We start from the raw sequence: 20,688 nt of genomic DNA, 5'->3' as shown, positions 1-20,688 counted from the left end.
ATTGATACGTATCTCGCTAAGCAAAACATCACAGACGTGTGCGTAGAGCCTGCTTAAGAACATTCCCACACAAAGTATGGGAATTATGCAAATGCGGACATTTATGCACAACTCTTATCATCACCCATATACTAAACCTGGGCAGCACGGTGGTCTAGGGGTTAGCGCGCAGACCTCACAGCTAGGAGACCAGCGTTCAATCCCACCCTCGGGCATCTCTGTGGAGTTTGCATGTTCTCCCCGTGCATGCGTGGGTTTTTTCCGGGTACTCCGGTTTCCTCCCACATTCCAAAAACATGCTAGGTTAATTAGTGACTCCAAATTGTCCATAGGTATGAATGTGAGTGTGAATGGTTGTTTGTCTATATGTGCCCTGTGATTGGCTGGCAACCAGTCTAGGGTATACCCCGCCTCACGCCCGAAGACAGCTGGGATAGGCTCCAGCACCCCCCGCGACCCTCGTGAGGAAAAGCGGTAGAAAATGAATGAATGAATATACTAAACCTAGTGGTAGAAGAGTGAAACTACAAATAGCGATCCTGCTAAGTGCTTCTCAACTCTAATATTCTTAGAGGACAGAGTCTTGGGTCCCTCAGACTACAGCTGTCCTATCTAGTCTTTGAACACGGACCGACAAAGCCTGCTCGGATGAGACGTGAAATGTCCAGTTGGCATCTATTCAATGCCCGAGAATACAGTTTCTATATAATATACTAATATATACCCATTGACTTACCAAATACATAAATACTGGAACGATGCACTGAAGAGATGCAATGTATTGCGTCAGTGCCGTGTTGAAGCTTTCAATGAAGTTTTCAGGTGGGATGGCCTGGGAACAAAAAGGAAATGTTATGTAATCGCTTGTGTGCATTTAACTTCAATGCCTCTCAGTTTGTGCAAATAATATTTTGGAAAAAAAAGACTTTAACGTCCTGAAAACTTTGGTTTCACCCGCCATGTGAAACTTGGACCTAACACTATTAGGAGAGTCCGAGCTTCTAGAATGGATCAATGATGCAATCCAAGGGTCACACTGTACATGTCCTGCTTTTTAACACGTAAAACATGAATTCCACTTCTACAGCAGCACAGCATGCGCTAATGTAGTTCTGGATCAGAGCTAATCAGCATCTCGGACCGAGCGTCTTACGTGCAGCTGGCTGGAAACTTGATGGAGATGATGGCCTATTTTGGATTTCAGGTCCACGTAGAGGAGCTCCGAGTGTTGCTGACACACACACTTGTAGACGTAACTGAAAAAACAAAAAGAAGAAAGTGTTTGGCCTTTACGTGTATAAAACACCGTTAGCTGTAAATCGGAGGTATAGCTAGGGAGGCGTAGCAAAGTTCTGTATCAACATGGCATGTAAACAGCGGTAATCAAACCAAAAATGTAGGTCAGAATTACGATTCATTCAATGGAACTGAAAGGAGGCAAAAACTTCCGTTGCTGTCCACGCCAACAACACAACACTTCCCCGTTATCCATGGAATGTCGGCATTTGAACCGCAGGAAGTATGCACTCAAAGTATTGTAAATTCTTTGTTTGCACATTTTGCACTATTTCACTAGTATTTCACTAGTATTTCACTAGTATTTCACTAGTATTTCACTAGTATACAATGAAATCAAATCAACTAATTTGAATATATTACTTTTTATTTGTATGGTCGAGTCGTTAGGAACACTTCCTGCTTCCCAGCATGCTTTGTTTTCTGTTTGTAAACGCTAAGCGCTGAACTGTCACAAAAGAACCGAATGATAGCCAACGCGAGGTATTACCTGTATGTCTGATACATTACCAGTATGTCTGATACATTACCAGTATGTCTGATACATTACCTGTATATGTCTGATACATTACCTGTATATGTCTGATACATTACCAGTATTTCTGATACATTACCAGTATTTCTGATACATTACCTGTATTTCTGATACATTACCTGCATGTCTGATACATTACCTGCATATCTGATACATTACCAGTATTTCTGATAAATTACCTGTATATCTGATACATTACCAGTATGTCTGATACATTACCAGTATGTCTGATACATTACCTGCATGTCTGATACATTACCTGCATGTCTGATACATTACCTGCATATCTGATACATTACCAGTATTTCTGATAAATTACCTGTATATCTGATACATTACCAGTATGTCTGATACATTACCAGTATGTCTGATACATTACCTGTATATGTATCTGATACATTACCTGTATATGTCTGATACATTACCAGTATTTCTGATACATTACCAGTATTTCTGATACATTACCTGTATTTCTGATAAATTACCTGCATGTCTGATACATTACCTGCAGGTCTGATACATTACCTGCATATCTGATACATTACCAGTATTTCTGATAAATTACCTGTATATCTGATACATTACCAGTATGTCTGATACATTACCAGTATGTCTGATACATTACCAGTATGTCTGATACATTACCAGTATGTCTGACACATTACCTGTATTTCTGACACATTACCTGTATTTCTGACACATTACCTGTATTTCTGACACATTACCAGTATGTCTGACACATTACCAGTATGTCTGATACATTACCAGTATGTCTGATCCATTACCAGTATGTCTGATCCATTACCAGTATGTCTGACACATTACCTGTATATGTCTGATACATTACCAGTGTTTCTGATACATTACCAGTATGTCTGACACATTACCAGTATGTCTGACACATTACCAGTATGTCTGACACATTACCAGTATGTCTGATACATTACCAGTGTTTCTGATACATTACCAGTATGTCTGACACATTACCTGTATATCTGAGCATATGACACAGAGATGTGGTCCGTAGGATTCTGAATGAGCAGGCGTTCGATGGCCTTGTCCAAGTTTGGCCAGTGGTTATTACGGTAGTCTTCCACGGCCATTGCATTTAGAACTGAGGAGGAAGAAGGACCATATTAGGAAGAAGCCTATATTATCTATATTATCTAGATCATGTGACTTTTGCGTTTATGAGGATCAGCTGAATGCTTACGGAGCTTTGAAGTCGACTCCCCGGTGAAAGACCCCTCGGCGGAGGCTGCCGTCGCGGTGGGGCGGTCGGTCTCACCCGCTTCGCTGCACTCGCTGCCCGAGTCCGATTCCGAGTCCATGACCTTTGACCCGTCGGTGCCACGGGATACCGAACTCCCTCCAGCGGAGTCCAGGTCCCCTTTGGGTGCCGACGAAGAAACGGGTTGATGGAGCGTCGTTCCCTCGGAGATCCGGCTGCTTAAATACGTTTGGATTTTATTGCCGCCGCCGCTGCTGCTCGCACGGTAGTTATGATTGTGGTCATCCTTCACGTCTGAACTGTCATCTTCCATCGCCTCCATTGCAGCCCTTCACCTGGCATCTAAAGGCGTCAATACTGTCGACGGTATTGTGGCAAATGTTGTCCAAAACTCTCAGGTGAGTGTTGCCGAGTTCAGCTCGGTGTCTCCGATGACGGCGTTTTACGACGGGGTCGTAAACCCTTCTTCTTCGTCGCGTCATTTAAAGGTAGAACGACGAGATGGTGCATTACCACCTTCAGCCGGCTTGACGTGTGAACAGCAACAAGCTCTTAATTTAAGAGATGCCAGTCGTTTAAAGAAATAGGAGTGAAATATAAGGGATTATTTGAGACCATTTTTGACCATAATTAGCATATTTGATAAAGCAAGAAGGAAGTGGCTGCAACTTGGCTGTCCGAAGTGCGACCAAGAGGACTCTTTTTTACTCATTTTTGCTGCCGTTTTTTTAATCAAATGTATCAACTTTCTTAAATAATTAATTTTCATAGTATTGTTCCCCCTGCCGAAATTTCCCCAAATTACAGCTTGTTTCATTTCTCATACTACAGCTTGTAAAGATGTAAGCTCTTTCACAATGTGCATCCCTGCAATAGAGTAAGACTGAACCATCTTACATTGGAGATTCTGTCACCTTTTTAAATTTGACCTATTTTTTGGGCCCCTTCGAACATCCCCAATAATTGAAAGATGCAGACAAAAGACAGATGACCCATCATTTTTCATGTAACTTTTACTGACAATCCTAGAAATAACAACTTACAAAGGTGACAAAATCGTACTCCCTTGAACCGTAAACTGAAAAGGCTTGTGAACGATGTTGGTACCAGGCTCACGGATCTGCCGGGCGACACAGTAACATGCAGCAGACTCTTGGCTGGAGAACACCTCTTCTAACATCATTTCCACTACCAGTCGGACGCTTGGAGATACTTCCTTGTACTACTGAATGAGAACGTGTCCAAACGTTGGACTGGTATTCCCATGACAAATAAGAGCAACAATCGGTTTCATGATGAGCACAAGGACCCCCACCCTCCCAAACTCTGCCATAGCATGATCATAAGGCTTTATAATAAAACAAAGTATAACTTTGTACAGAAAGAGCGTCATCCACCCTTTGCAGAATGTTTCCTAGCGGAGTATAAAAATAAGCTTGACCATAAAAAGTAGCTGCCATGTCTGAAGGAACCACCTTGTCGATCATTTTTCAATTCTCTCCCAGATTTAAATATACAGAGCATATATTGAGATCAGAGCACGTGGATGAAATGTTCTTTGGTTTCAACTTAAAGAGGACTGATATCTGTCGGGTAGCTAAAAGCTCAAGTAAACCAAAGCGGGATACTAGACTCTTTTTAGCGGGGATTTCACAAACATATTCATGCTACTGTGACATAAACCAGCAGCAAAATACAACCACAGTTGTCACGTTGTGGACTTGAGCTGACAAACGATGGATTAAAGCTTGATGAACTGATGCATTTCCATAAGTTGGAACACAAAAAGAGATGGCAACAATGAATAGAATTCACACAGGATTACTGCATTCTATGAAGCAGCAAGACACAATGTGTGATTAAACAAGAAAAAAAACTTGCTCCATATTCACACGAGTCGTCACACAAATGAAACTTTATGAAAAACGATAGTTGGATGGATGAAAAAATAGATGAAACATATACAGTATACGTGTGTATAAAAAGACAGTTAGTGCTTTGTGGACTGGACTTTAAAGGTCTGCAGTGCTCGGAGTTTGTTGAGCCGTACGGTCCGTCTGCAAAGTGGACGTGGCCTCGTTGGCTAAAGTGTCTTGCGTTGCGTCTGAGAGGCAGATGGCTCCGTCGGCTTCCTCCAGCTCGCTGACCTCCTCTCCCTCGTTGGCACTGCATTCCGACTCCTCGCTGTCACTCCCGCAGGAGCTGGACGTCTCGTCCTCGGAGTCGGAGTAAACCTCGGCTCCGTGGAAGATGTAGTGATGCGGCGCTTGGAACAGGTACTGGCCCGCTGTTGGGAACAAGCACAGTCAGTTTAGCATCCAGATCTTATTCATGAGGTCACCTTGGAAAGAAAGTCTTGGGACGGGGGCGCTATGTGTACGAGTATTATTACTGTGGTTGTCGCTTACTGTCAAGGCGTTTGCTGATTGGACTCCTGCCAATTCGATTCATCCAGCACCGTCTACGAAATTCAAGGTTGGAAGTTTGGCTTTTGTCTTCTGTGGCCTCTTCTTTCGTCATGTCTTTGTCTGGAGACGCTGAAGCTTCGGTTTCGGCTTGGGCTCCCGCCTCACTGGGGCAACGAGCATCGGGACAAGGCTCCGGAGGCGTAGCGGTAGTTTCTGTGACATTCGGACTTTGCGTTTCCTCTGACGGCTTCAGGGCCGAGTCTGTACTGTGCTGCTTGGGCTCCTCTGGCGCTCGGGCGCCCGCAGCAGGCAAGGCCTGGCTTCGCGGCTGCTCTGGTAGCCGAGGGGGTTTCTCCGTGATCTCAGAAAGTCTTACGGTGTTGTAGCAGAGCTGCTCAAAGTCCCCTCCTAGTCGATGACATAGCTCATTGACGATGACGTCGCAGTCGCCCAGCAGCTCCACGTCGAAGTTGAGGTGCGGCAGCTGCTCCCGGTTGATCAAGACCTGAGGCACTTCATGAGGAATGGAGTCTGAGCGGGACGAGAAAGAAAACCGTGGCAAATCTTTTCACTTCCTGCTTGTATTAAGAACCCCCCCCACCCCCTCATCTGAGCAACACATACTTGGGATGAGGGCAACAGGTCGGACTTTCAATGACGACCCGATGACAATCAATAGATCCACCTCGTCCTTGTCCTGCTTCATGGCTCGGTGGAACATTTCTGGAAGGTTCTCTCCAAAGAAGACGATGTCCGGTTTCATTATTGCCAAAGGAATATCGGGGCACTGAGGACAGTGGGGGACCCGCTGCAACAGAAATGCACCGATAATATTTCAAACATGCTTTATTTGTTAGCGTCAGTGACAGTAGCCATGATTTACTTTCACAAGTACTTTATCCTGCAGTTATGGAAAAATCATAGTAGTCTATTCTCACAGCATAGCCAAATAAAAACATTGGATGAACAGCAACAAGTGGATATGCAGCTTAATTATGCACCGTTTGCCATCTAGTGGAAGCGCATTTAATTGGTCCACCTGTCACTATTAGTTTTTTTAATAGTTTTCTAATTATTTGTGGGGAATAATCATGTGAGTAAAAGTAGTTATTAGTCTTCCAATATGGTGGCCTAATATGCAAAGTCAGACCAGTGGCATGCAACATCTCGGCCCTACCTTTTGTCTGACTGCATGTACATAGATGGCAATTCGTTATTTTTAAATCAAGATCATGGTCATGGCGATTTATAAAGCAATTAAAAAAATATTTTTAAACAGCCACTACTGCCCCAATGTGCTGTGCATGAGTAAAAAGTATGAAAGTAAAAATATGATAATAAATAGAAATGTTAAAATGTAAGAGGCTAAAATAAAGACAAAGAATAAAAACATCTAAAAACAAACAAACAATAGTAGGACATAAAGTACAAATGAAAAATAAAAAAAGTGAAGATGCGCGTGTTAAAAGCCAGTGCAGACAAGTTTATTTTTAGCATAGACTTGAAACTCCTGAAGGAAGTAGGAGTTCTAAGGTTTGGCCTGCTACTACAAATGCTCCGTCTCCTCTGGTTTTCAGCCTAGACCCAGGGCACCCTACTAGACGCTGATCACAGGACCTCAGAGCCCCGAGCAGAACAAGTAGTTCTGGTAAACAAAGTGGCATCAGCCCATGAGGAGATTTCAACACAAATCGGATCTTAAACAGGCATCCAGTGGAGAGTACATGTAGCGAGTACAGGAGTGACGTGTTGGTGTCTTTTGGAGCCTGGGTGGCGCAGCACGGTGGTTGGGAAGCTCAGCCCGATGCTAGTATACGTACCTGGTTAAAGATGTCTTCCCTTATAGCTTCACAATCCACTTTGTATTTACAGATGAGGCAGGAAGCAGTTGCAAATGACCCTGAAAAGTCATATTTGGGTGCATTTTTAGACATTTGGGCATTAACAAGTACAAGGGTGGTAACAAGGTACAAATAACAAGGGTGGGCTGAAAAGTGATACAAGATACAACTGTCCAATTTGACCAAAGTCTCCCCTGCGTTCCACACATTTCTCAATGTCGCAGTGCTAAAATGCAAACATCACCCAATAACGCTATGTTGGGGATCAGAAAATAGCCATATGATCCCAAATCCGGAGGGCGATCTGCGTAGTATTCTCCAATAATAGTTTGGCCTTTCTGAAGGTAGTCAATGAACAAAATACCATTAGCATCCCAGTAGATGGAAGTCAGCCATCACTTTCACTGACCACACAGATTGGACTACACTTTTTCATTCAGTTTCTATTTTAATGTCTGGTACAACTAAAAGTACATTTGTTTGAACAAATATAAGAAATATATAATATAACAAAATAGCTTATGAGAGTTACATTTTTGCAGTATCTATTGATGTATGAACATTAGTGATTTTGGTAAATGGCTACATATCAGCTCTTAAATACAAACCCTTATCAGCTATGTTTGTTATCGTCATTATATCTGTCCAAACAAATGCACCTTTAGTTTTACCAGGCATTAAAATGAACAATAAATTAAAGAAACAAGTCTTGTGATGATTTTTTTTCCAGGACTGTATTTACTTTTGTTCCTGGGTTATGAAACATGTATGAAAACCAGTTGGATCTGCTTCAAAATGTGCCAGTGACGAGCTAGGTGTGCTTTTAATAGGATATCAACATTCGGCTATGGCAGAATGTCCAGACCTTGGGTTATCTTCAAGACGTGTCGCTACCCCCTCTTCAATTCAGTCTGCAGAGTTGATAAAGCTGCAGCACCTTCCCCTAATGTAGCAAACATGGCAGCATCAACGTCCTTGACAGTCAGACCTTTTTTACTGTTGCAAATTTCCATCAGTTTTCACCACGTGTCTCGCACTTAAAATCAGGACAGGCTGACTTGAATGCACACCAAGTTACATTGCTGTGGAATAGACACCTACGTATTTAGGCCCTGTCCACGCGTACGTAAAGAGCTTTTCACAATTTGGCCTACCATCCAAAGTCAGCAGATATTTGATACTAAAAACAAATGTTTTCAAAACCTCCAGCCAAAGTGTGGATTTGGAGAAAAATCAGATTCCGTATTTGGGTATGGACACGAATAACCAGAATTTTACATTTCCCAAATGTCACGACCTGTGACAATACATGCTGTGGCATCACACGCGACCCGTGTTTACATCAGAAACAAGATGGATGCCTTAGAACTGTGTTGGTTGTAGCCATTTGTCAAGTGCTTATTGTTTCGCTTTAAAGAGCAGAGGTGAAGAATCACAACTCCACATCTGAGGTGTCCTCCTCCGACTTGCTTCGGAAAGATAACCAATCAGCATTTTCCTGCATCTTGTTGACTTTGTATTGTAAAACAACATTTCAAAGTAATTCTGCCTCCTTGTCAATCCACACCAATGAGCCTGGCGCCGTGTTTTATGTTTGCTGAAGTGACGGGATGACAAAGGATGGTTCTGATTGGATAGAACTTTAGGAGCTACTGACACCTACAGGTTTGGCATGCTTATGACCGTGGTTCCCAATGCATTTACGTGGTAATGTGGGAACATACGCGGCTTTAAAAATACCCTGCTCCGTGTGGACAAGGCCTCTGAATGCTTCAGCCCACCCTGGCGGTGTCGTTACTTACCATGACACTGGATGATTCGCTGAACTCCAGCCACTTGTTCTAATGTATCAATATTCTGCGTGTAGTTGCGTAGTAGCTTGCCCTGCTTGTCCAGCATGGATATGAATTTGTGACAAGGCGAAGGCTGGAACTGACCCGGGTAGATCTCCTGTAACAAAGACCACGCATTGAGCACTTGGCAGGAAACGGAGAAACACGGCATTGCACCTGCGCTAGCTTTGCAATAATAAACATACATTAAGCAAACCTTAGCAAACTTGAAAAACGGCCGCGGGTCTCTTTGGAAATATTCAATGTCAAACATAGCTTGCGGGTCTGGAAGATCAGGAAAATCGACAGCAAGGCGAGCATAAATTCCGTCCCTGGAGCGAAAGTCTGGTATTCCACATGAAACAGACACCTGAAAGAGGAGAGAACTTCAAATACCATAGCCTATATGGGAATACATATTCCAAATACACGGCGTGACACACACCCCAGCACCAGTCAGCACCAGGATCCTTTTACTTTCATGGAGTAACCGAACCACATCCTCCAGCGTGTTGATGTCTTTCCGTTTCTTTCTTTTGGGAGGTTCTGAGATGTTGATGATGATCTGCCAGAGTGTCATGTCATCTAAATCCGGTGGCAGTACAGTCTCAGGCAGCAACTCCCTCAAAATGGTCCTCGGATCAGTCTCTCTGATGTGCTGCTGGATGAAACTGTAGGAACCTGAAGGACAACACATCTCAGTATGGGAAGAACGTGAACGTACCGTTGAAATGAACCAGTCACCTATCTGCGGCTGAGGCGTCCAGTCGCTGGAGCTGGCATGAGAAGATCGGTCATCCTCCTCGGTGAGGTGCTCGGGTGTGACAGCCAAGCCATTGGAGGGGAGATCCACACACCCAAGGAGACCCGAACGCACACCTGGGAAGAACCATCCCACAAACTACAGGTGAGGTGACTAGTTTATTTCAAGCTAGAATCGACATGACTTGTAAACTTGACTTTTAACACGCATTTCGGCTGTGACTGGTGGAAGTGGGTGTGTGGACTTCAGTCATGCCGGCTAACAAACGCCAAGTTGCTATCAAAGTTTAGTTTAGTGTCCCGCGGGAACATGTCCATTCATGAAAAGTCCCCTGAATGCCTCACAGACACGTTTTTTCTTTCACTCAAAACCAGCAAACGGCTACCAACAGGTACCGCCGATCTCGTTGATGGTTTAAATTTAATTAACGTCCTCCGTTCGGGCTAATTTCAGTAAAACGTGCACTAGCTAACGAAAGGCGCGTAAATGTTTCAAAATGTCCACCCCGTATCCTACCGGCAATGTCCTCCAATGTCCCAAGCACGGCGGTGTCCTCCGGCGTCACGGCGGGCTTAAAGGGTCCCAAGCCATTGTTGTCTCCGCCTTGCGCTCCCGGGGCCTCCTCTACCGCCATCACCGGCTTTGCTTCCCTCTCTGCGGGCTGCGCGCAATTCAGCGCCGCCTCCCAGCTCTCCGTGGCTTCCGACACGCATGAAAATTGACTAACGTCACTGGCTTTGAAGCCGCAGTTGGTCGCCGGGCTGATTTTCGACTTTTTGGCAGCAGGCTCGTCCATTTGAGATGCGCCCGAGAAGGCCGTTCCGAGACTGTTCTCTTCGTCCGCCATCTTCAGCCCGCAGAGCCGCCGAGCGGATCCTTCCTCTCCGACAGCTGGCTCATTTGCATAGATCACGTGACGTGTCTCCTCCAGTAGTCGAAGCAGCCACGCCCCCTGCACGTCACTGAAACGAAACCATAACAAATAAATACTGCAATCGGGTACCAACAGAAGTACTTTTGCAAGGGCTACATGGTAATACAACGTTAATCTCTACATTCCTGCACAGACAAATGCACGCAGAAACATATTTGTGTTTTTTTTATCGTATGACATTTCCAAGAATGTACCTTTAAGGTTGGGCACGTGACGCTGGGAGGAGCATGTAACTTGAATGCATCATACGTCACATGTTGTAAAAATTACAGCTCATTTGGCCTCCATACTTTCAACAGTTCACCTTCGTCCCTGAATTCTGAATCTAAATTGAGCTGCTTTCTAGAATATTCCCCCCGAGTCGTGGCCTAAGTACAGACGGGGCGGCAGCGAGTCAAACGTTCATCGTTTTAATATAATTCAAGTTGCTGCTTTAGAAGGAATCGCCACAGTTGATTCATGGAGGCTGTTTTAAAGTGCCAACCTGGGGATTTGGAAGATTATTACGGCCTGTTAGGATGCGATGAGTTGTCATCGGTAAGTTGGTTGCTATGCTCCAGCTAAGATATTATTCTTTAAAACAAACTGATGTAAAGATGAGAAAGGCCAGGATGTCAACAGTAAATATAGAATGCCCAAAGACAGTTGAATATAAAGAAGACAATGGCATCTTACATATGTCGCAGAAGTGCTTAAAGAAAAAAGACCTGTTGATTTAACTATGGTAATGGTAATAAAGATGTAGTATATTTAGATTATGCTTAGGTACACTGCATATTTACACATGCATCATTTAAAAGTAGGAAGAATATAATAATTTGTTCACTGTGTTCAGCATTAGGAGTTTATTACTTTAAAGCTATTATTAACCCCCCCCCCCCCCCCCCCGGATGTCACACAGAGGACAGTTACACAAAATAAAGACAGTTAAGACACTGAAATTGTTACTTACTGCTTGCTCTTCTGACTCTTCCACACGACCAAGTAATGTTGGAAAGATGTAGGGCTTCAAGTTTGTTGGCTAGTCCAGCTGCATGGTGGACAATGTTCACAAAACAGTCCAGTGTGAAATGCCCTTGACGGATTAAAATCCATTTCTTTTGCTGGTAGGACGAATCAGGACGCCAACCACTTGTGCCTGATGGTGGCATCTTTAGGAACTGGAAACAAATGTGGCTTTCCCTTTTTACGAGCCATTGCTAGCAACGTAAACGCAGAAGAAGAGCTTGGTTGAAGGCAGAGACTGTATTGCGTCGATAAGGAAGGCCACTCCTCTGTGACATCACAAAGGAACAGTTTTGCAACGCCCTCTGGAACCGAGTGTTTTGAGCCATCCCAAATTTCTTTCAGGGCTCACTTCTAAATGCTCCAACTTTGGTATTGTTTAACACGAGAATACTACCTTTATACTACAAACTACATTTACAGGCCAGAAAAGTGGAAAAAGCAGAAGTGGTTCCCTTGAAATTCCAATTTGCAGTAAATCTAAGGCAAATAAATGTTTCTCTTACAGACAGAGCAAATTGTCAATGAATACAAGATCCGAGCCTTGTCATGCCACCCAGACAAACACCTAGACAACCCCAAAGCAGGTACTTTTGCATCTCGGGCATTTTAAGATGGGGTGCCAGCCTACAAGATGCTAACTTTAATTACAATTGCTCAAACTTTAAATTCCCATACTAAAGATTGTTATTGTCTTTCCCTCCAGTGGCTGAATTTCAAAAGCTTCAGGAAGCTAAAGAGGTTTTATGCAATGACACCAAAAGAAAAAAGTACGATCTATGGAGAAGAAGTGGAGTTGCTATCTCATTCCATGACTGGCAAGCCTTAAACGACTCTGTGAGGACGGTGGGTAATGTCTGACGTTGTTTTACTAATGTTTGACCAGAAACCAGCATCGCTGCGTGACGTGAGATGGGTTTTGTGTCTCATGTTGGCAGTCAATGCACTGGGCGGTGAGAAATAAAAAAGAACCAATGTTGGAGGCAGCACAGGCAGAAACACCCACCCCGACTCATGAAGACGACCTTCGTTGTGAGCAGGAAGGACAAGAGATGCCGTCTTGTGAAGACAAGCTATCTTCAAGTAATTATCATTCTGACACATTTACTATATGAAAATATTCAGTCCCTCTTTGTAAAACCACAATGTGTCCTCAAAGCCCTCAAGTATTCTGGTCATACCCTTTATCTGTCTTGACACGTAAACCTCTTTCCCATCCCTCTGCAGGCGACTACTGTCATCGTCGTTTCCGCTGGACTGCTGATTCGCCGTCAGGTCTGCTGCAGAAGTTCAGAAATTATGAAATTTAAGTATTTGACGTTGTTTAGTTTGTGGATATGTGTGGTCTAGCTGCGATCTCATTCCATGTGCAAAGTTCAAATGTTGTGTTCACTTCCGTCAGCATCAACGTCAAAGTATATACTGTTTCCCTTTTATTGTCTTGAAAAGCATTTTTGTTTATGCTGTTGATGGTCTAATGCAGGGGTCGGGAACCTTTTTGGCTACGAGAGCCATGAAGGCCAGATATTTTTAAATGTGTATCTCTGAGAGCCATATACATTTTTTTAAACATTGAATGCAATAAAATGTGTGCATGTTTATGTAAGACCAACAGTTTTAGATATAATGGGCTCTAATTACGTAGACCAGGCACACTACCCCACGCCAATGGGGTGTGGCCAGCACACTTTCGTGAGCAGCGCAGTGTCTAATAATAAATCAAATACTTGTTGCCATTAATACAACTTCTGCTGCTGCATGGTTTTGCACCGTACTCAGTATATTTCATTCTTTTGGCCATCTTCGTCAGAAGGCTTGGTTCTGCAGCTTTAGCTAGGTGACTATTTGACTAAAGGAGGAAAGTTTATATTTACATGTTGACATCTCAATGACCGAGGTAGACTACCGCATTATCCAGTAATAATCGAGTTTTGGTGTTTGACCTGGAAAATATCATCAGGAAAGATGGATATGGTCGGCCATATTGCAGTAGAAAATAAATGGACGAATTAAAATGCATAAGAAAGTTTTGATTTTTAATATTATTTTTAACAGTGATTTCTGTGATGTTTACTTTAAAATGTTAGCAAAAATAAATTTTTATTGTGGTAAGAAATGCTTGAGAGCCAGATACAGTCATCAAAAGAGCCCAACCTGGCTCCCGAGCCATAGGTTCCCTACCTCTGGTCTAATGTATGTTTGATACACCTATTCATGTGTATTATTTGTCACTACATTTAGAAGTGCATAAATACAGTATAACAATATGTCCTGCTGAGTGGCTTTATTTGCGTTCATTTGATGGCTCTGTATATTCAAAGATCATTTGAAAGTTTGGAATAAAACAGCTTTAATGCAAAGTGGTAAAGTTTTTAGAGGCTACCTATGTTTTGGGAAAAGCAGCCATTGCAAATGATTCGGCTTCAACAAACTGGGCAACATTTGAAAAGTCTCCTACACACAAACCACCACTAGAGGCCGCCATACAACACGATGACGTCACTATAAAAGGCGATAAAAGCACCACCAGGAAGTGCCTCCCTCGCCGGGCGCGGTGGCGCGTGCCTGTAATCCAAGCTACCGGGAGGCTGAGGTCGGAGGATCGCTTGAACTCAGGAGTTCTGAGCCCCAGCGGACTATGTCGAGCGGGTGTCCGCGCTAAGTTCGGTACCGATATGGTGCTCCCGGGGGAGCTCGGGACCACCAGGTCGCCTAAGGAGGGGTGCACCGGCCCAGGTCGGCAACGGAGCAGGTCAAAGCCCCCGTACCGCTCAGTAGTGGGATCGCGCCTGTGAATAGACGCTGGGGTGCAGCCTGAGCGATATGGCGAGACACGGTCTTTTTATGCTGCATTTTACATCATATTTTATACTGCATTTTACATCATACAGCACTCAACACACGTATCGGCTCTGACACTTTATAATATAATATTAAACATCTTTACATCACGCTAATAATCTATTTACTCTCCTTCAGTAAACACTGCCTCCTCCTGGAGAAAGGAAGCACTACATCATCTGGACCACACCAGGATCAACAGTATTTACTGATAAAATACGGTTAGTCCAACCAGAGTAGTGGATATTGATAGACATACTATTATTATTATTATTATTATACATTCACATTTTCTAGACCTCATTGTAAAAATGTTGACACCACTGACGTAAACAATTCGGCCAATGGATTATTTCTTTGGGCGTACACACTTGGCCTGATTGCTAGTCCCGTCCTTTCTGTGATTCTATATTACTGCATTGTCCCTGACATGGTGGATCATTTACAAATCCTTTTTCAGGTTACCCTGATTATTTTGCTCGGACAGTGACCACTACTATTCATTGCTGGTGCAAGCAGGGGGGCATTAATTACACACACAAACATGCTGTGGGGTTGACTTTTGGATTGTTTTAAGTGTTCTAATTTGATTGACAGTTACTATGGTACACATAATATCATTGTATGGTCATATCACCTCGTACTTTGGTACGAGGTACATTATTAAAAAAACAAAACAAAAAAACCTAAAACTGTATTATGGAAAGCAGGAAGTGAACAAATGTAACAGTTAGTGATTGTAAAAGTACCAGATGGAGGGGTAGGATTGAATAAGCTTTGCTTCTTCCTACTCCTTTTGGACATGTGGAACTGGAATCTGATGCATGGTCAAATGAAATTAAACCATTACCATTACCATTACCATTTCTACTATGACTTGTTATCATCCAGTTGAGAGGCGTTGATTTACGGTCGTTCTGTCTTGGCCACGCTGCGTACACGCATGTGCATGGAATCATGCCATGTGTGACGTGGACACAGGCACGGTCCAACTCTTACCAAACAGGAGTACATGACGCATGCTTTACCTTTCTCCGTGCTGCAACTGTCAACTGATGGAGCGGGATGATATTTAGGGATCCTTTACAAATACTTCAACACACTTAAACACCTCTTGACCTGCAGGTACATACTTTCTTCTATTGACGTTTTTCATTTTTACTTTCGAACGTAGGTCCCACATTCACTGCACGCAAAAACAGGCATGTTTTTAGGTTGCTGGTTCTCCTGCGCTACACCTTGCTCAGTTTGTCCATCAGCTTCCGATGCCTTTATGGACGAGTCACCTGTGTGTAAATGTCCCGTGACCGCTGGCCCATCGCCGCAGCATGCTGACTTTAGAATGAGGTCATAGGTCAGCCTTTCCTCATCCTCGCTATCCGAGATGAGCTCCTCTTCAAATCCTTCTATGGGGCACACCAGCATTTGATCAAAGGCCTTGTCCACGCTGGAAGAAATACAGTTGAGTCACTAATCACAGAAAAAAAAAAACCGTACCATATTGTAACTGTCAAACAATAACGATAATACTCACCAAATACAATGAAATGATGATACTGCATTGTTACAGTAAATACACTGTCAAATTTACCATTGCCATGTACAAATACAAATATAAGGCATTTAAAAAACGCATTCAAATAGTGGTGAAGTATTCCACACTGGTCGTTAGGTGTCAATAATGTGAGACACACAAGCACCAGATTTGATCGCTGCAACAGTAGGCTTTTATTACCTAAGCTAAAACTCAATGCTCAACTAACTTCCTGTCAGCCCTGAACGCCGCTTCCTTTTCGCCGGAACACCTTTAAGGCGACACACACGAGCTGACTGCTCGTTTATGTTGCTTATTTTCTCTTCTACTACAGCATATTGGGCAATACCAGTGGAAAGCTGACTATAGGGGTGCTAGTTCATGGCTAATGTTAAAAAGCCTATTTCACAGACAGTCCCACCACGAGTGAAAAACTGTATAAAACAAACATGCAGTACCTGGCGGCAACGAGGCCGGTCTACTTACTACGAGCTGGTGTGGCTCTCCTGCACCAGATGAGCCATGGAGACGTAGCGATGCTTTAGAGCCTCGGCGGGTGTGATTCTTCTCTCCGCTTGAATGCTAAGAAGACTTTTTAGAAAGCTAACATATTCATTCTGATCTTCAAATTCACTGAACACTTCTTTTGTGTCTTGGCACTGCTGGATTTTGATTTAAAACAAAGATAGCTGCTCAGCGTGGAAATAAAACCACTGCATTTGATCTTGACTCGTTCAAACTTACAGTTCTCAGGGCATCCAGAGACTTTAGCCTAATCTTCCATGTTGTCGTCTCTTCTCCGGTTGTAAGCTTATATTCATCTGGAGTCTGGAAGAGACCAAAAGTACCATGACAAATACCACGTCTGCTGGTCTGCCAAAGTAGCCATGAAGCGGAAAGTACCTTTAGCTTCCACTGTTCAAAGTTCAAGTGGGTAAAATACTTCTGGCTGTGTTTTCCTATTAAAAGAAGCGAGTCGGCGGGCTGCCCTCGGATTTGTACGATGGTTCTCATCTTGAGGCACAGACATGCACAACGCCATCAGGAACCGTCTTCAAATGTAAACGTGGGAGCTTATTTACCATCTGGTACTCGCAGTTTGTTGCAAAAAGGTGTTGTCTGATGTGCAGGAACGTAAGAACACAGCCCAGAGCCCACATGTCCACTTGCTCGGAAATCGGGAGGCCCAGGGTGACCTCGGGTGCTCTGTTGGTGGGGTCACAACACAAGAAGTTCATGTTGGGTGCATGCATACGTGTTTAACGTCGATCGTCATCTATTTATTATGTCTTATTTCTGTTATTATGTCTACTACATTGCGTAATACGAGTGTAAAGGTAACTGTAGGGGTGTTATTTCATGTCTAGAGGGCTCTAATGTTGCAAAGCCATTTTCTCTGCACTAGCTTTGAATGAATAAAGAATCATACTGGAACCAATTAGCTGTGATAAACAAGGAATTACTGTACTTCCAGTTCAAGTCACTACGGGTTTTAGGAATGTCTTGACAACGATTTGAAGACGATCGAACCTACCGGTATCCCATTGGCTGAATGATCATTCCCGGGATCACATTAGAGGTGTGGAGGGAGCAGCCGAAATCGATTAATTTCACCCTGAACGGCTCACACGAATGGTTTACCAGCATGATGTTATCAGGCTTCAGGTCTGCATGAATGACGCCAATGCCTTTCAGGGCCTCAAAGGCCGTCAGCAACTGTGGGAAGACAGGAGGAATCACACACATGGAATATGGAATAGAATATGGAATGCAAAGGTGAATGATTTGAGTCTTTACCTGGTGTGCTATGGGCCGTATCTCACTGACAGACAGCGCGTTCTTGCGTTTCTTGACAAAATCAAAAAGGCTGACATCTAGCATTTCGAAAGCCAAACAGGTAAACCCTTCGTGCTCAAAGTTCTCAATAAACCTCACAATGCTCTTTTTTACCGGGTCCAGAACACTCACAATATCAAGCATTTTGATCTGCAGACACAACAAGAGAGATTAACATGACCTATACACGCTGCTAGGACTTGAATAGACGGAATAGTCATCCGATACCTCCCTTTTGGATATCACGTTGGACTTGGTTTTGAGGACCTTGAGCGCTACGGTCTGTGACGTGCCCAGGTTTACACATTGGGCAACTTTCCCAAAGCTGCCTTCACCGATTAAGTCCTTAACCAGATAGGTGCTGGTCTTACTGCTCAGGATGTTGGAGTGGAGCTTGTCAAAGGGCTTCAGTTTCTTCTTCTGATCTGCAAGAACAGCGATGAAGGTCATAGAGGCGGCTGCGTGCGGAAACACAGCAAACAAGGTCGCGTATTTACCAGCTTCAGTTGCAGAGTGTTGAATATTTGAGGTTAAATCCAGTTCCATTTTCTCATGTTGACATTATTTTCATTTTATTTAAAAAAATGGTAAAGTGAAGATAATCAAATTCGGTATCATAACTCTATGATGCAATATCATGTGACCGTGGATGATGACATCATAATCTATGATGTCGTTTACAAGTGAGATGTCACTTTTTAAAATGCGGTAATGTACAATGACATGATTTCAGATACCGATGTCGACCGATATCACATTTTTATGCTCATATCGGACATCCCAAATGACATCGTCTGTGCAAAACTGCATACTCTTTCACATAATATTCATAGATTTTAATAATTTCACCCAAATGTAAAAGAAATGGCTGCCCATCTATATTTCAATTCCTTCATTATTCAGTCATCATCAGTGTCGGTGTGCACAGGTTGAACACCAGTTTTGCTTAATTCAGTGATGCCAGAACATCTTCCAGGTCCAACACAGTAGGAATAGTGTAGTCCGGCATCACGGATCCAACTGGAACTTCATCTCCTGTACCGTTAATCCAAATTGTAGCACGCACTCGTGCACTGAACCCCCCCTGGATGTCCGTGCTCAGGGAGTCTCCAACCATAATACAGTCCTGGGCCTCCACCTGGAGCAGGTCAAAACACAGCCTGAAGATGGAGGGGAAGGGTTTCTGCTCAGCGTAATCGCCCCCTATGACTACGGCATCAAAGAAGCTCTCACAGCCGACGGCCTCCACTTTCTCCCGTTGCGTTTGAGGATTCCCGTTGGTCAAGAGCAGCAGCTTGTATCGCTTCCGAAGCCGTTTGAGGAGCTCGCATATCTCCGGAGACAGACGAAGGCGCTGCAGTCGACTGTTTTTCCACATGTAGTAGCACTCTGCTGCCAGGGTGGGTGTTGAACCGTCCACAGTTTCCTTGATGCTCTCCTCCCAGTGACCCACTCGGACCTCATCGATGGATCTGCCGGCTGCAGAGTCAAACTTCTCATGGAGTAGTTTGTGCTTGAACTTGTCGCAGATGCTGGTGACGGTGTCGTCATCAACCACAGCCAGGGAGCTCTTCAAGATTTCATGAGTCTGGAAGTCATACACAAGAATGCAATAATCATGCTGTCGTCAAAGTTACATACATCATTTACTTATAAGTAAATATAATTCAATTATTAAGGTTTCATCTTATTAAATCATATAATTGATAAATTATTACTGCACTGTATCACAAGTAATATTAGTTGTATTATTTGACCGAAGAGGTGTTGTCGTCTGTCCCTGTGACCGTGAACGCAACTCTTCATCTCTTGATACAGACAAGTTAGCTTAGACCCTTAAAAGCATAAAAGCACCAAGTCACAAATACAAAGAAAAATGTCACCTTTTGTATCGCAAATTCACTTGCCAGATTTGTCTCAATGAGCGTGTTGTCCATATCAAACAATATAGCCTTTATGACGTTAGCGTCCATTGTATGTGGCACCCGGAACGCGGAAGCAGAGCGCGTGGGTTGCGGAAGTAAAGGCAACGCGACCGGCGCGCTGCATGATGGGAATTGTTGTCTTAGTATGAAGGCGGCGCACCGTCAACTTCCATCCTCTTGAGGGCGTCAATAAATCAAAATGAGTGTTTTCCTGACTCGGTTGCTTTTGTTTTGGAACAAATTAATGCATCCCGATACCAATTTTGGGATCGTTACAACTTTGATATGACTTTAAATACAGTAGATTCCTTTTAATGAATGCAAAAAACTATGCAGTGTAAAAATTAAAGTAATACAGCACCCCTCTTTATGCATGTAAGTATTATTATAGACAACCAAAATCTAACAAATGTAAAATAAGCTCTTATTTACTACTTAGTATATATTTTTCTTTACATTTATGTTGAACATGTATTTTTCAGGATTGGCTTTTTGAGATTTTTATGTCCGTTTTATCAACAAAACTAGTATCAACAGCTCATTTTAAATGCTTGTGTGTTTCATCCTTGCCCAGTAGTGCATTGATATATGCCCATCAAGTTTACTGTTCCATTCATAAACACTGTCGTTTGCAGATAAAAAAAAACAGTAAAAAAAAAAAACCCCAAGAAAACTATGGCCATTAACACTCCACAGCTTTTCAGTAT

At 43.3% G+C, this 20,688-nt stretch overlaps 5 protein-coding genes across 7 annotated transcripts in view; 1 reads left to right on the top strand and 4 right to left on the bottom strand.

Annotated features, from left to right (window-relative positions):
- Positions 1–3,502, bottom strand: part of cacul1 (CDK2 associated cullin domain 1) — an 8,013-nt gene extending 4,511 nt beyond the window's left edge. The window contains exons 1-4 of the mRNA XM_058064240.1: positions 3,045–3,502; positions 2,819–2,945; positions 1,154–1,256; positions 737–832 (exon numbers count right to left, since the gene is read on the bottom strand). Coding sequence (XP_057920223.1) covers positions 737–832; positions 1,154–1,256; positions 2,819–2,945; positions 3,045–3,384 — 666 coding nt within the window. The 5' untranslated portion in view covers positions 3,385–3,502. The remainder of the gene's footprint in view (positions 1–736; positions 833–1,153; positions 1,257–2,818; positions 2,946–3,044) is intronic.
- A 567-nt stretch (positions 3,503–4,069) lies between these two features.
- sirt1 (sirtuin 1) lies at positions 4,070–11,931 on the bottom strand. Its single transcript, XM_058064454.1, has 10 exons — positions 11,793–11,931; positions 10,423–10,868; positions 9,888–10,022; positions 9,589–9,824; positions 9,361–9,513; positions 9,114–9,261; positions 7,291–7,370; positions 6,095–6,278; positions 5,471–6,001; positions 4,070–5,349 (listed from the first exon to the last, which is right to left on the bottom strand). The coding sequence occupies exons 2-10, from the start codon at positions 10,751–10,753 to the stop codon at positions 5,075–5,077; spliced, it is 2,073 nt and encodes a 690-aa protein (XP_057920437.1). The 5' UTR covers positions 10,754–10,868; positions 11,793–11,931; the 3' UTR covers positions 4,070–5,074.
- dnajc12 (DnaJ (Hsp40) homolog, subfamily C, member 12) lies at positions 11,077–14,180 on the top strand. The gene is made up of 5 exons (XM_058064456.1): positions 11,077–11,377; positions 12,354–12,432; positions 12,552–12,691; positions 12,784–12,928; positions 13,073–14,180. The coding sequence occupies exons 1-5, from the start codon at positions 11,300–11,302 to the stop codon at positions 13,153–13,155; spliced, it is 525 nt and encodes a 174-aa protein (XP_057920439.1). The 5' UTR covers positions 11,077–11,299; the 3' UTR covers positions 13,156–14,180.
- Positions 14,181–15,071: 891 nt separating this feature from the next.
- LOC131109718 (homeodomain-interacting protein kinase 2-like) lies at positions 15,072–18,694 on the bottom strand. 3 transcript variants are annotated; one of them, XM_058061992.1, is made up of 9 exons: positions 18,554–18,694; positions 18,285–18,481; positions 18,018–18,206; positions 17,755–17,936; positions 17,303–17,426; positions 17,124–17,234; positions 16,965–17,048; positions 16,707–16,882; positions 15,072–16,133 (listed from the first exon to the last, which is right to left on the bottom strand). In XM_058061992.1, exons 1-9 carry the CDS (start codon positions 18,600–18,602, stop codon positions 15,845–15,847), a joined length of 1,401 nt encoding a protein of 466 aa, XP_057917975.1. In that variant the 5' UTR covers positions 18,603–18,694; the 3' UTR covers positions 15,072–15,844. The 3 variants fall into 3 exon arrangements, 2 of the variants coding, with proteins under 2 accessions (XP_057917975.1, XP_057917982.1); XM_058061999.1 differs by having other exon boundaries at positions 15,960–16,133; positions 16,707–16,802; XR_009120780.1 differs by having other exon boundaries at positions 16,093–16,133; positions 16,707–16,811.
- On the bottom strand, positions 18,660–20,283 carry nanp (N-acetylneuraminic acid phosphatase). The gene is made up of 2 exons (XM_058062015.1): positions 19,940–20,283; positions 18,660–19,644 (listed from the first exon to the last, which is right to left on the bottom strand). Exons 1-2 carry the CDS (start codon positions 20,027–20,029, stop codon positions 19,003–19,005), a joined length of 732 nt encoding a protein of 243 aa, XP_057917998.1. The 5' UTR covers positions 20,030–20,283; the 3' UTR covers positions 18,660–19,002.
- Between the last annotated feature and the right edge of the window lie 405 nt (positions 20,284–20,688).

This window comes from Doryrhamphus excisus, chromosome 2 (genome assembly GCF_030265055.1).
Source record: "Doryrhamphus excisus isolate RoL2022-K1 chromosome 2, RoL_Dexc_1.0, whole genome shotgun sequence".
In the NCBI taxonomy this organism is placed as follows: domain Eukaryota; kingdom Metazoa; phylum Chordata; class Actinopteri; order Syngnathiformes; family Syngnathidae; genus Doryrhamphus; species Doryrhamphus excisus.
The sequence above is the reverse complement of the archived record's forward strand: the minus strand, read 5'-3'. Positions and strand labels throughout refer to the sequence as shown.